This window comes from Prunus avium, chromosome 4 (genome assembly GCF_965620075.1).
Source record: "Prunus avium chromosome 4, drPruAviu1.hap1.1, whole genome shotgun sequence".
Lineage (NCBI taxonomy): Eukaryota > Viridiplantae > Streptophyta > Magnoliopsida > Rosales > Rosaceae > Prunus > Prunus avium.
Window position 1 is genome coordinate 15,120,050 of NC_142287.1, and position 11,103 is coordinate 15,131,152.

Sequence of the window (11,103 nt, forward strand, 5' to 3'; positions counted from 1 at the left end):
TATTTAAGTCCTAGTCCCAGTCCAGAATTATACCAAATGCAGGAAAGTCTTATTAAGCTTAGTCCAAGCCAAGTCAATCCATGACAGTACTTAAGTATAGTCCATGCTAAGACAGTCCTGCATACCAAACGAGCCCTAGGTAATAACTATATATGGATATTTGAACTAAGCTATATTAGTATTTGAAATTTGAAATTTTATGGCATGTTGAGCTTTAGAATGGTTTCGTACTCTAGAAAATGATTTAAGTATGGAGCAAGTTGTGAATTTGTTGGTTGTAATTGGGTTAACAATATTGAAAACATGCAAATGGAAAGATAATTGGCTTAGGACCAAACCATCTTAAATTGATTTGGTTTGGTTTTCTTCATGACTATTGTCAAAATCAAATTGAACCAAACCATTATATTGTAATTAATTTGACCGTAGTTTTGAGGTGAAACCGATCTAATCCAGACCGTGCCCACCCCTAACCACATGGTATCATTTGTCCACATATTATATAATATAATGGATGACATGGTTGGTTGGTATTTCCCACTTTTAGGGTACAGTAACAATAAATATCCATTTGTTATCATGGACAAGTCATATCATGTGACCATACTATGGTACCACATTCACGCTCTCATTTGGTAGGGTAAGGTTCACCTTTTGTTTGATGCCAAGTCAAAAACCCCCAAAAAATATCATTGGTAAAGTAAAATATTAAATGTAATGACCTCAAAAAAAATATTTTGTTTTATTATTTTTGTGAAAAAAATCATATTAAGTTGTGTGGTAATTATGGGTAAATTTTGAAGTTGATTTGGTGTGAGAATATTGGATTTAAGAGTGTTTAATCTCAATTTGGACAAAAATCCCCTTTTATGATTTTTCAAAGGATGTTCAAGAAATTGAAGTGAGAAAATTATAATTTTGGACTACAAAAATAAAGCTCAATCTCACGAAAGCGTGGGTACAAACGGTTCGTGGATCGGAGTTATAACGAAGGATAAATTAAATTTCAAAGTTTTGAAATTTAATTGGAGGGCTAAACAGTGAATAGTGTACAGTGTACAGTATACAGTGCTATTCTAGGGTTACTATTTATAGGGGACTACTATGCAAAAAAAAAAAAATCAGATAATTGCACAGTAGCCCATGACCTGAATCAGAAACCCCAACTCGAATCGCGACCTGGCTGGAGGATTTGACTCGACTTGGCTTTTCTAGCGACGATAGGTGTTGATCTTGGTACCATTGGAAAGCTCTTGGCGGTGTCGTTCCATTTTAGGGATTAATCGACGCTTTCAACCACCGTGTAAAGCCCAGTAACTCCATGAAGCTTTGGCTTTGAATTCGAAACTTCAATCGTGGTTTTGATCTCCTTCCGCGTTGATTCAGGTATTTTCTCAAGTTTTAAGGTTGTTTATCTCGTCGAGTTCTTTAAGGAAGTGTAGTTTTGGACTGGCGATTCTAAGATTTTTCCATTGTCGAACTGCCACGTGCGTGGCGGTGGTGTTCTGACTGAGTTGTGAAGATAGTTTGTAGTCGTCGTAGTCCTGAGCAAGTTGGTGTGCTCGAAATTGCGAGATTCTGTTGTTTGATCAACAATCGAAGCCTCACAAATCTGAACCGTTAGATTGGAAATTATTGGACCGTTGGATCATGTTCGATTTTATTTATGTTGCAGCTGGTGTGTTTCAAAGTTACGGAGCCGTTAGATTGGAAATTATTGGACCGTTGGATCATGTTCGATTTTATTTATGTTGCAGCTGGTGTGTTTCAAAGTTAAGGAGAGCGATCGCCATTCGATCAAGCAATCTAGAATGATCCGACCATTGGATTGGGCCCAAATTGATGCAGGATGACGTCAGGACTATTTAGAGGAATGGGTCTTTTGTTTTTGTTGTGGTTGTATGTTATTTTCAAGCTTGTTTATTTTAAGATAATACTCAAATATGGAATTAACAGTTCACTTGTCTTATGCCAAAAGGAGAATGGACCAAGGCAGAGGCAGAGGCAGAGGTAGAACTAGAGGGAGGGCCGAAGAGCCCGGAGCTGTAGAGCCTACTCCTGAGATTCATGAGGAGTTTGAGAATGAGATTGTGGAAGAAGTTCATGCTGGTGCTCAAAATGTGCCCAATGTGCAAATGGATGATTGTACAGCTGATCTATTTGCAAAGTTCTTGCAGGCAAACGAGCATGGGGTTCCTCAACCACCACCGGTGCCACCCACAGATCCCTTTAGAATATCCCTATTGATTCGTGACCTCAAGAAACTAGAAGTTAAACCTTTTGAGGGTAAAGTCGATCACATGAAGGCGGACAGGTGGATACGAAATCTTGAGAACTACTTCAAGATTTTGGGTATGACCATTGTTGAAAAGAGGAGCGCAGCTTCCTTTTACTTACATGATGAGGCACGAGTGTGGTGGGAGGCGGTGGAAAGATCACAGAATGTGGACCAAATGGACTGGGAAGGGGTTTTGGCACTTTTTTACAAGAATTACTTCCCTGCTACTATAAAGGAGGAATTACAAGTGGAGTTCCTAAACTTGACACAAAGGTCCCTAACTGTGAGGGAGTATGAGGCATGGTTCGCTGAGTTGTCTCATTTTGCTGACCCTATGAGTGAGTTGCAACAAAACCAGAAGTTTCAAAGGTTTAAATGTTTATGTCAAAAAGATGGTGATTGGTTTCCGCCATACGAAAGTTGTGGATGTGGTGGAGTGCGCAGCGTCTATTAAAGCAAACAATAATGAGTTTAAGAAGAGTCTGGATGTCAAGAGAGACGTCAAGGGGAACGGAAAGGCGCTAGCATGAAGTAGCACTACTAGGAATCAGGAGGTTGGTAAGAAGCAAAGAACTGGGTAATAGACTGTGACAAAAAATGATGCACATGCTAAGCAAGTTGGGTCTATTAGGTGTTATAACTGCAATGATGTGGGCCATCTCACTACAAAAAAAAATAAGGTCATTACCAACCAAAGTTTTCCAACAGTCCCAAACATCTGTCGCAAAAAATGTTTTTTGGGTTCAAAATATGTTGTCCGCTGGAAATATGTCACGGGCCTGAAATTTATTTCTGACAAACGAAATGCTCTCGGAAAAGGTTTGTATGGTCATCGAAAATGTCATTTATAGTAGGAAGCTTTGGCGCCAACTTTATTCATGACCAGACGTACGTTTGTCAGAAATAGGATGATTATTTCCAAGAGGCTTCTCATTCCTTTGAAATTATTTGACTATTTCCGAGGGGATTCTCATTCCATCGGAATTGTTTGACTAGCCAAGGGGCTTCTCCTTTCGTCCAAATTGTTTTACTATTTTCGAGGAGAAATATGTCCTCTCGGAAAAGTTTGAAGGTCAATTTCCCATTAAAATAAGTAAAAACAATTTGATTGATAATAACAAATCACACTCCAAAATAGATAACTATAAATAGCCAATCCAAAAAAAATAGATAATCACAATTACATGACAACTCATCTCACAGTTGTAAGTTGAATCACATCCCTTCTTCAATCAATTTCATTGTCTTCAACATCATTTTGGAGATATATTTCACAAAAGGAAAAATAATTGAATTCCTTAACATGGTGATATGGGAAACAAGACCATTGACTCCATGAATTTGGATTCAATTGGCCTAATTCGAATTTGGATTGTAAACGAATTGGATTTGGATTACACTGGCCTAAAATGCAAATACCATATCGACTTTGGATTCGAATTATCATATTTAACACATCAATGGTTTCTTTAGATTTTCAAATACTCTTGCTCACAAGTTCTTCCAATTAATAAAGAGACCAAATTATCAAAAAGTTTGATTTCCCTCATCATCATATCAGAAGAATTAAGTTAAATTAGTAATGTAAACAAATTGGATTTGGATTACATTGGCCTAAAATGCAATACCATATCGAATTTGGATTCGAATTATCATATTTAACACGTCAATGGTTTCTTTAGATTTTCAAATACTCTTGCTCACAAGTTATTCCGATAGATAAAGATATCAAATTATCAAATAACATAAAAAAGTTTGACTTCCTTCATCATCATATCGGAAGAATTCAGTGAAATTGCTAATGTAAACGAATTGGATTTGGATTACATTGGCCTAAAATGCAACATCATATCGAATTTGGATTGTATTCGAAATTTCAAATGCTCTTTGACACTTAATATAAAGTAGAATTCGTAGATATTGAAGCTACCCTACACAAATTGAAGTATCAAAAGTTTTTTCGTTTGGAAAAAAACAAAACAAAAAAAGCCATTTCTTATATTTTCTTAAATTAATTTATTTATATAACAAAATATATTAAACAAATCATCAATTAAACTCCCGCTTGTCCAAAAAAAGTGGGGAAAAGCCCAAATTAATTATTTCTTTTGCAACTCAAGCCTCTTTTTTAATTTGGGTTTTTTGCTAACCCTAACAGTCCATATATGTATCAGTTTGCAATAGTAGCCACAAAAGAGAAAAAAATCCTTCATACGTTTTCTCTGCAGCAATATCAAAGAAGCCATACAGATAACCTACTACAAAGAAGCCAATAGCCTACTTTGGATTATCTGTATGCTTTGGATTGTGTTTGGTATATATTTAAAAAATCTGTTGCCAGCAATATCAACATGACCAAAGAAGCCACATGGCTGCTGCCATATTCATTCCCTTCTTCTCAATTTTTTAGTTTAACTGTAAATGTCTAGGCATGTATTGTTATAGATATAGCAATATTGGAATGCATTAATATGATACGGAAATCAGCAGTACCATGCGAATATTCCCGTGGGAGGAAATTGGCTCCCACACTAATACCCATGTATTGTTATAGATATAGAAAACGCCCCATTATCAGTTGCCTTTGCTAGAAGAAAATCAGATATTATGTGGGCTAGTCCTGGAACATCTGTGTTTGAGCTTTGAGGGTTTGATTGTAGAGTTGACACAGACCTTTAGATCTCCTCATACGCAAGAAGTCTTAAACTGCTATTTCTCTTAAGGGACTTTAGTTTTATGGCTGCTATTTCATGTGAAACTTTTTATTCTTTTTCTTTTTTAGATGGATTATTATTTTTAAGTACTATTTCTGATTTATGTTTGTTTTTAATTATGAAATGGGTTATTTTGTGATTGTAAATGGCAGGCATGGCAAAAAAGAGAAAGAGCAATAATAGAGCATCACATGATCGCGAAATGCAAGAGACAAATCAAACATGTATGAGTTATTTGCGTGTTATTATTGATCAAATTCTTGTTTCTATTATTTTTTATAGTTGTATTTCTATTATATGAATTTCCAAATTTTCAATTATGTTTTGTGTTTGTGTTTCTCTTACAAATGATAGCCATGGCAAGAAAGGGAAAAAGTGAAGACAGAGCATCAGGCAATGCACATCCTCAGTCATCTAGACTCTCCTCAAACCGCCATATTTCCAATGAGTCATCACATGATAACGAAATGCAAGAAACATGTATGATTTATTTTCCATATCATTATAAAGTTAAATTCTTTTTTTGAATTTTCTTTGGTATATATATATTTCAATTTTATGATTAGTTCTCAATTAATTTCCAATTTTTTGTTGTCTGTGTATTTCTATTATAAATTGTAGCCAAGGCAAGAAAGAGAAAGAGTCAGAATAGAGCATCCAACATTACACATCCTCAGTCATCTATACCTTCCTTAGACCAACATGATGACTTCATTGAGCCATCACATGATAAAGAAATGGAAGACATGCCTCTTGAAATTGAACCATCAAATGGAGAAGGTAATTTTTTTTTTTATATATATGAGGTTTAAAATATATAAACACACATCTTTAAATATCTGTACTTTTTTTTTTTTTAAGGTTCAACTGTTGGAATCAGAAAAGGTAGAGGGAAGGCTAAGGGTAAAGATGGAAATAGCACTCTAATTGTAATACATAGAGGAAGGTAATGTATAAGGCCTGCAAAATTAGCCCTTTCTTGCCTAGATTCATTTTTATTTATTTATTTAAATTTGGTTTAAATTTTCAGGATTATAACCACTGGAGCTGTGCAAACTATAGGAGTGCTTTTTTATCAGGCTATCGATGAAGCATGGCCAACATTTAAAAATTTCCATAAACTCAAATGGATTTACTATATGATCGCTTTAATGGAACATGATATACACACACATGCTCAGAAGAAGAGATGAGGGATGCATTCGAACTACATATTAAATTGTGATATTCCGATTGGATGTCCGTATTGAGAAATAGCGTTTTTAAGGAGTACAAGACTACTGGTGATAGATGTGTCATTGCCCATTAGGGATATCTCAAGATGTTTGGTATAAACTAGTTGACCGTTGGTTGCAGCCTACATGGCAGGTAAAAACTCAATTTAAAATAATATTGTTATGATTGGCTAGTGTATGCGTTGGTTTATTTATAGATGCCTTATATGGGTTCACTAAGTTGATATTAGGCTATGATTTACCTTTTTTCATGCAGGATAAAAGTAAAATAAACAAGTCTAAAAGGGCATAATCCACAATTGTGCATACCATAAGTTCTGTTTCTTTTGTGGTTATTTCCAAATTTGGTCCTAACAAACTTCATTGTTTAAAGGGGCTCTTAGATATGGGTCCAATTTCAAGAATACAATTTGATTGCAGGACAGTAAGTGTTACCTATTAATCCCTGTCCTAAAGCCCAGTCGTGCAGCCACCTAAGCAAATAATGTGGCCACAAATTTTAATTTATTTACAACTACCGCCATTATATACAAAAGGAAATAAATGGAGGTTTAGCCAAATCGCATATATCAGATCCCCCAAATCGCAGAAAACCCAAAAGTCATGCTCTGTCTTTGCCAATTTTCACTGATTTTTTGGTTCCGTAATGGGAAGATTTGTGGGTTCCATCTAATAATTCACGATTACATATGGAATAACTCGAATATTTTGGTGTATCAGAAACTGTGGCGTGAACTAAAATATCTGAATCCCAAGTAAATTCTCTCATTCTCTGGTTCTTTCATCCTTTTCTGTTATGCTTTGTTCCTGATGCTTTCCGAGTGAAGGGTTTTGCTGGAAATTTGTTCTGGCATAACCAACTTTATTGGCTGGCTTATGAATCTGTAATAGAGAAATATCATAACTGGGTTTAATCATCAACTACAACCTGTTGTATAGGTAATTTCAGAAAGTGTTTCTATGCTATAGGTACTATGTGGTAAAATCGTAAACATCCTGTATTTTGGTTAGTCTCCATTTGTTTTAGTTGCCTGTTGCCTTTGGATTGTTGCCTTCAGTACTCTTTTAATTGATTTTTGGAATACTTGCCAATCTTGGGCTGAAACAGGGAGCACAACATCTTGTTCAAGCTTTTGTGCAGTGTATTTAACATATTTGCTACAGCTTGCCTCATTGAATGCATTTAGCAGCTTGTTATGAAAATTTTGGCTTATGAATCTGTAACCAAGAATCTCCCAATGTATCCCCAAGCTGTAATAGAGAAATATCATGTCTATAATCTATAATTAAACCCTTCTGGCTTATGAATCTGTAATAGAGAAATAGCATGTTTATTCATTAGATAAAGCACTCATCCATAAGAGCATATAATGAAGTGTTTGAAACTTTTGGTCATAAAGGTTATGCATGTACTCTAGTTTTTCAACCAAAATCTGTCAATGGTAACAACTATCAGTTTGTGATTCGATATGGCACTTCACGTAGGCCTAACCTACAGTAACCCCTTGAGTGTGTACCTATGGCACAGGCCTAACCTAACCTACAGTAACCCATTGTGTCATGTATTATGCTTCTAATTTTGAGTCAATTACTTGTATATATCTTGGGCACAGGTATTTGGTCTTGTTATTTTTAATTTTTTTTGTTTGACTTTAAACAGGGATGGACGGGTCGATAGTTGGGTAGATGCCGGTTTGGTTTGAAAACTTATTCAGTACTGATTTTCAAGGATACCAAGTACGTGGACTTATGCAGCCAAATTTGCTCTCGATTTAAAGAGCTGAATTCATGCGAAATTGAGATGACATACGCAATTGGAAACCACTCAACATGTTTACTACAAGATGACATGGATGTTCGTGTTTTGCACATGTCTATATCCAATGAAAACAAGAATTTGGTGGATATCGATATTGTTAGAGGTGGAGGTACATTGTTTGGCAAAGGTGTGGAGGATGATATTGATTCATCAGACAATGAAGACAGTAACTCAACTGATGAGAATGAATGTCTGGGTAAGTATGCAGCCAACAAATCAAAACTTTATTTGTCTCATGAGTGGAAAACATTTATCAGTGAAGTTGGGCAAAAATATGAAGGAGGGGTAATTGAGTTTAGAATCAAATTGTGCAAATATGCCTTTGAGAAGGGGTTTAAGTTTGTATATGTGAAAAATGATTTGAAGCGTGTTACAGCAGAATGTGTGAATAAGCAAAGTGAAGGTTTCCCCTGGCGCGTGCATGCAACTTTAAATTCCGCGAATGGGTTTTTCTACATTAAAGATTTGAAAAATGAACACACATGCAGGGGCAGGGTTCAGTCCCATAAAAAAGTTTTTATGGGTTCGAAAATTGTGTCTTCAGTCGTAGCAGATCTGCTTCGAACCAAACCACTCATTAAACCAGCTGATATCATCACAGATTTCAAGCAAAATTATGGGTTGGACATCTCCTATTATAATGCTTGGTATGGTAAGGAGTTGGCCAAAAAAGAAATCCATGGTGATGAAGCTTTGGCTTACACTCAATTGGTGTGGTATATTGACGCTTTGTTGAAAACAAATCTGGGGTCCCATTGTTACCTAGAGTGTGATGTGAAATCATCATGTTTTGAGCGCATATTCATATCATATCATGCCTCAATTGAAGGGTTCAAATTCTGCAGACCATTTCTTTGTCTTGATGGTACTTTTGTGAAAAACAAATACAAAGGGCACCTCCTGGCAGCTACAGGGAAAAATGGTAACCAAGGTATGAAAGTTTTACAAATTGAGGCATGTTTCTTCTTTCTTTTCCTGTATTTGTGATATGTACATTTGTATTCAATTGGTACAGGATTTTTCCCACTTGCTTTTGCCATTGTGGACTCTGAAAATGAGGCAAATTGGACATGGTTTCTTGAAAACCTATCAGAGGTATTGACTGACCAAGGTCGTAATATTACATTTATTTTTGATCGTTGCAAAGGCCTTATCGAAGCTGTATCCAATGTTTTTCCGGAGTCAAATCATTTCTTCTGTCTACACCATTTGAAACATAATGTTCTAGCCAGATATCCTTCTTCAATGGGCAAACTCTATCAAGATTGGATCGTTTGGTGCTTTTCAAGTTGTGCATATGCGCCTACGGAAGGAGCATTTGAACACCACGTGAAGAAACTGAAAAAAGATGGTGGTGATACCATTTTGGAATTTCTGGATACTATACCCAAAGAGAATTGGTCAAATGTTTTTTTCCCAGGTAAACACAATATTTATATGTCAGTTTAATCATTTTGTGTTTAAACATTAGTTTTGCAAATACTTTATGTAGAATCTAATAATCTTACTTCTATATAGGTAAGAAATATGGTGAGATGTGTTCAAATTTGGTTGAGTGTTTTAACTCATGGATTTTAGTTGAGCGTGAGTTACCTATTTATCAATTACTTGATCGATTGTGGACAAAAATGATGGTCAAATATGCTGCTAGGCGTCGTGCAGTTGAAAAATGGACTACATATCTATGCCCAAAGGTGGAAAAGCAGTTGCAGAAGTCTATAGAAACTGGAAGACATTGGGATGTTAACCGTTCAAGTGATAATTTGTTTGAGGTTCAGGCTGGGTATTCCTTTGCTATTGATCTTCACCAACACACATGTTCATGTTGTCAATGGCAGATTAAAGGTTTCCCGTGTGACCATGCTATTACAGCCATCCTTGCTGATCATGGTGATCCGTACGAGTACATTGAACCTTACTTTACTACGGATTACTACAGAAGTTGTTATGGCATCCCAATTGCACCTGTTCCTGATATTGAGAAAGAGGCACCAGAGGGACTCGAAGACTTTAGAGTGAAACCTCCTCTAACTAGAAAACCACCTGGTAGACCTCGAACCAAGAGGATTAAATCTAGAGGGGAGGAAAAAAAATGCTACAAATGCAGTAGGTGTGGTCAAGGTGGCCAGCACAACTGGAGGACTTGCAATGCTCAAATATGAGTCTATTGTCAACTTATTATTCCTTATTTTATGTTTTGGCATAACGACATTTGTTTGCTTTGTTAATTGGATGTTGTTGGAACAAGTTTCATTTTAAAATTTGAAATTACATTGGATCTTATTTGGTGGTGATTTGGATGCGAGAATCCCCTGTGATTTGGGGTTTTAGTGGAGTTCATTGTGGATTGTGGTTCTACATATCATAGAAGGGTGTAGGCTTTTACATTTTAGAGTATGATTTTAGGTTTTGGACATTTTAGCCGAGTCCAGCAGCTATGGGTATTACATAAAAGTCACATTTCTGTTATTTTGCATCTCTAGTAGCATAAGTCGTATGCTACAGGTAACATTTAGCAGTGTACCTACGGCACAGGTAACATCTGACAGTTACCTATATCGCTGGTATTTTACACAACAACTTGATATGGAACCTACCCTACAGGTAAAATCCCATCATGTACCTACAACACAGGTTTGAAACATTGATTAGGATTATCTTCTCAGAAGTTTGATGAGTCCAAAGTTTTCGTGTTTATTTTTGTTTTTTGGGTAAAATGAAATCTTATGCTTACAGTTGTAAGAAACATTTTCAGTTTTATGGTAAAACGAATTTTGAAAAAATGGCAAAAAGAAAGCTTAAACACAATATGACAGAAGCAATATAATAGACTGCTACTCTTTTATTCATGTAGTAGTAGTGAGTAAGTATGCAATGACAATGTTAATGCACATGTGCTACTGTAGTACCAAAAGTTTGTCACGGATAGTGTGGTCTGAAAGATGGTACACTTTATGTTTCATATGCTAATTTTAGATGTACAAGAACACCTTCACGACCAATATCTCTTTATTGTACAGCTGCAATCCAAATTTCAGGTAAATTTAGGCTTGCAGG

The 11,103-nt window shown here is 35.9% G+C and overlaps 2 protein-coding genes across 5 annotated transcripts; both read left to right on the top strand.

Annotated features, from left to right (window-relative positions):
• The first annotated feature begins 4,905 nt into the window (after positions 1-4,905).
• LOC148294882 (uncharacterized) lies at positions 4,906-6,344 on the top strand. The gene is made up of 5 exons (XM_088251599.1): positions 4,906-5,216; positions 5,347-5,472; positions 5,614-5,772; positions 5,854-5,938; positions 6,023-6,344. Exons 1-5 carry the CDS (start codon positions 5,138-5,140, stop codon positions 6,183-6,185), a joined length of 612 nt encoding a protein of 203 aa, XP_088107725.1. The 5' UTR covers positions 4,906-5,137; the 3' UTR covers positions 6,186-6,344.
• A 388-nt stretch (positions 6,345-6,732) lies between these two features.
• Positions 6,733-10,327, top strand: LOC110756303 (uncharacterized). 4 transcript variants are annotated; one of them, XM_088251456.1, is made up of 4 exons: positions 6,733-6,982; positions 7,888-8,977; positions 9,062-9,466; positions 9,698-9,906. In XM_088251456.1, the coding sequence occupies exons 2-4, from the start codon at positions 8,029-8,031 to the stop codon at positions 9,766-9,768; spliced, it is 1,425 nt and encodes a 474-aa protein (XP_088107582.1). In that variant the 5' UTR covers positions 6,733-6,982; positions 7,888-8,028; the 3' UTR covers positions 9,769-9,906. The 4 variants fall into 4 exon arrangements, with proteins under 4 accessions (XP_088107582.1, XP_088107580.1, XP_088107581.1 ...); XM_088251454.1 differs by having other exon boundaries at positions 6,736-6,982; positions 9,565-10,327; XM_088251455.1 differs by lacking the exon at positions 6,733-6,982 and adding an exon at positions 6,989-7,166 and having other exon boundaries at positions 9,565-10,327.
• The last annotated feature ends 776 nt before the right edge of the window (positions 10,328-11,103 follow it).

What these genes read in the sequence shown, in the direction of transcription:
- LOC110756303 (XM_088251454.1), top strand. Translation starts at nt 8,029, where the DNA reads ATGACATACGCAATTGGAAACCACTCAACATGTTTACTACAAGATGAC. An exon ending in AGGGAAAAATGGTAACCAAG is followed by an intron (nt 8,978 to 9,061) that starts GTATGAAAGTTT and finishes CAATTGGTACAG; the next exon opens with GATTTTTCCCACTTGCTTTT. An exon ending in GTCAAATGTTTTTTTCCCAG is followed by an intron (nt 9,467 to 9,564) that starts GTAAACACAATA and finishes ACTTCTATATAG; the next exon opens with GTAAGAAATATGGTGAGATG.
- LOC148294882 (XM_088251599.1), top strand. Translation starts at nt 5,138, where the DNA reads ATGGCAGGCATGGCAAAAAAGAGAAAGAGCAATAATAGAGCATCACAT. An exon ending in GCAAGAGACAAATCAAACAT is followed by an intron (nt 5,217 to 5,346) that starts GTATGAGTTATT and finishes TACAAATGATAG; the next exon opens with CCATGGCAAGAAAGGGAAAA. An exon ending in TGAACCATCAAATGGAGAAG is followed by an intron (nt 5,773 to 5,853) that starts GTAATTTTTTTT and finishes TTTTTTTTTAAG; the next exon opens with GTTCAACTGTTGGAATCAGA.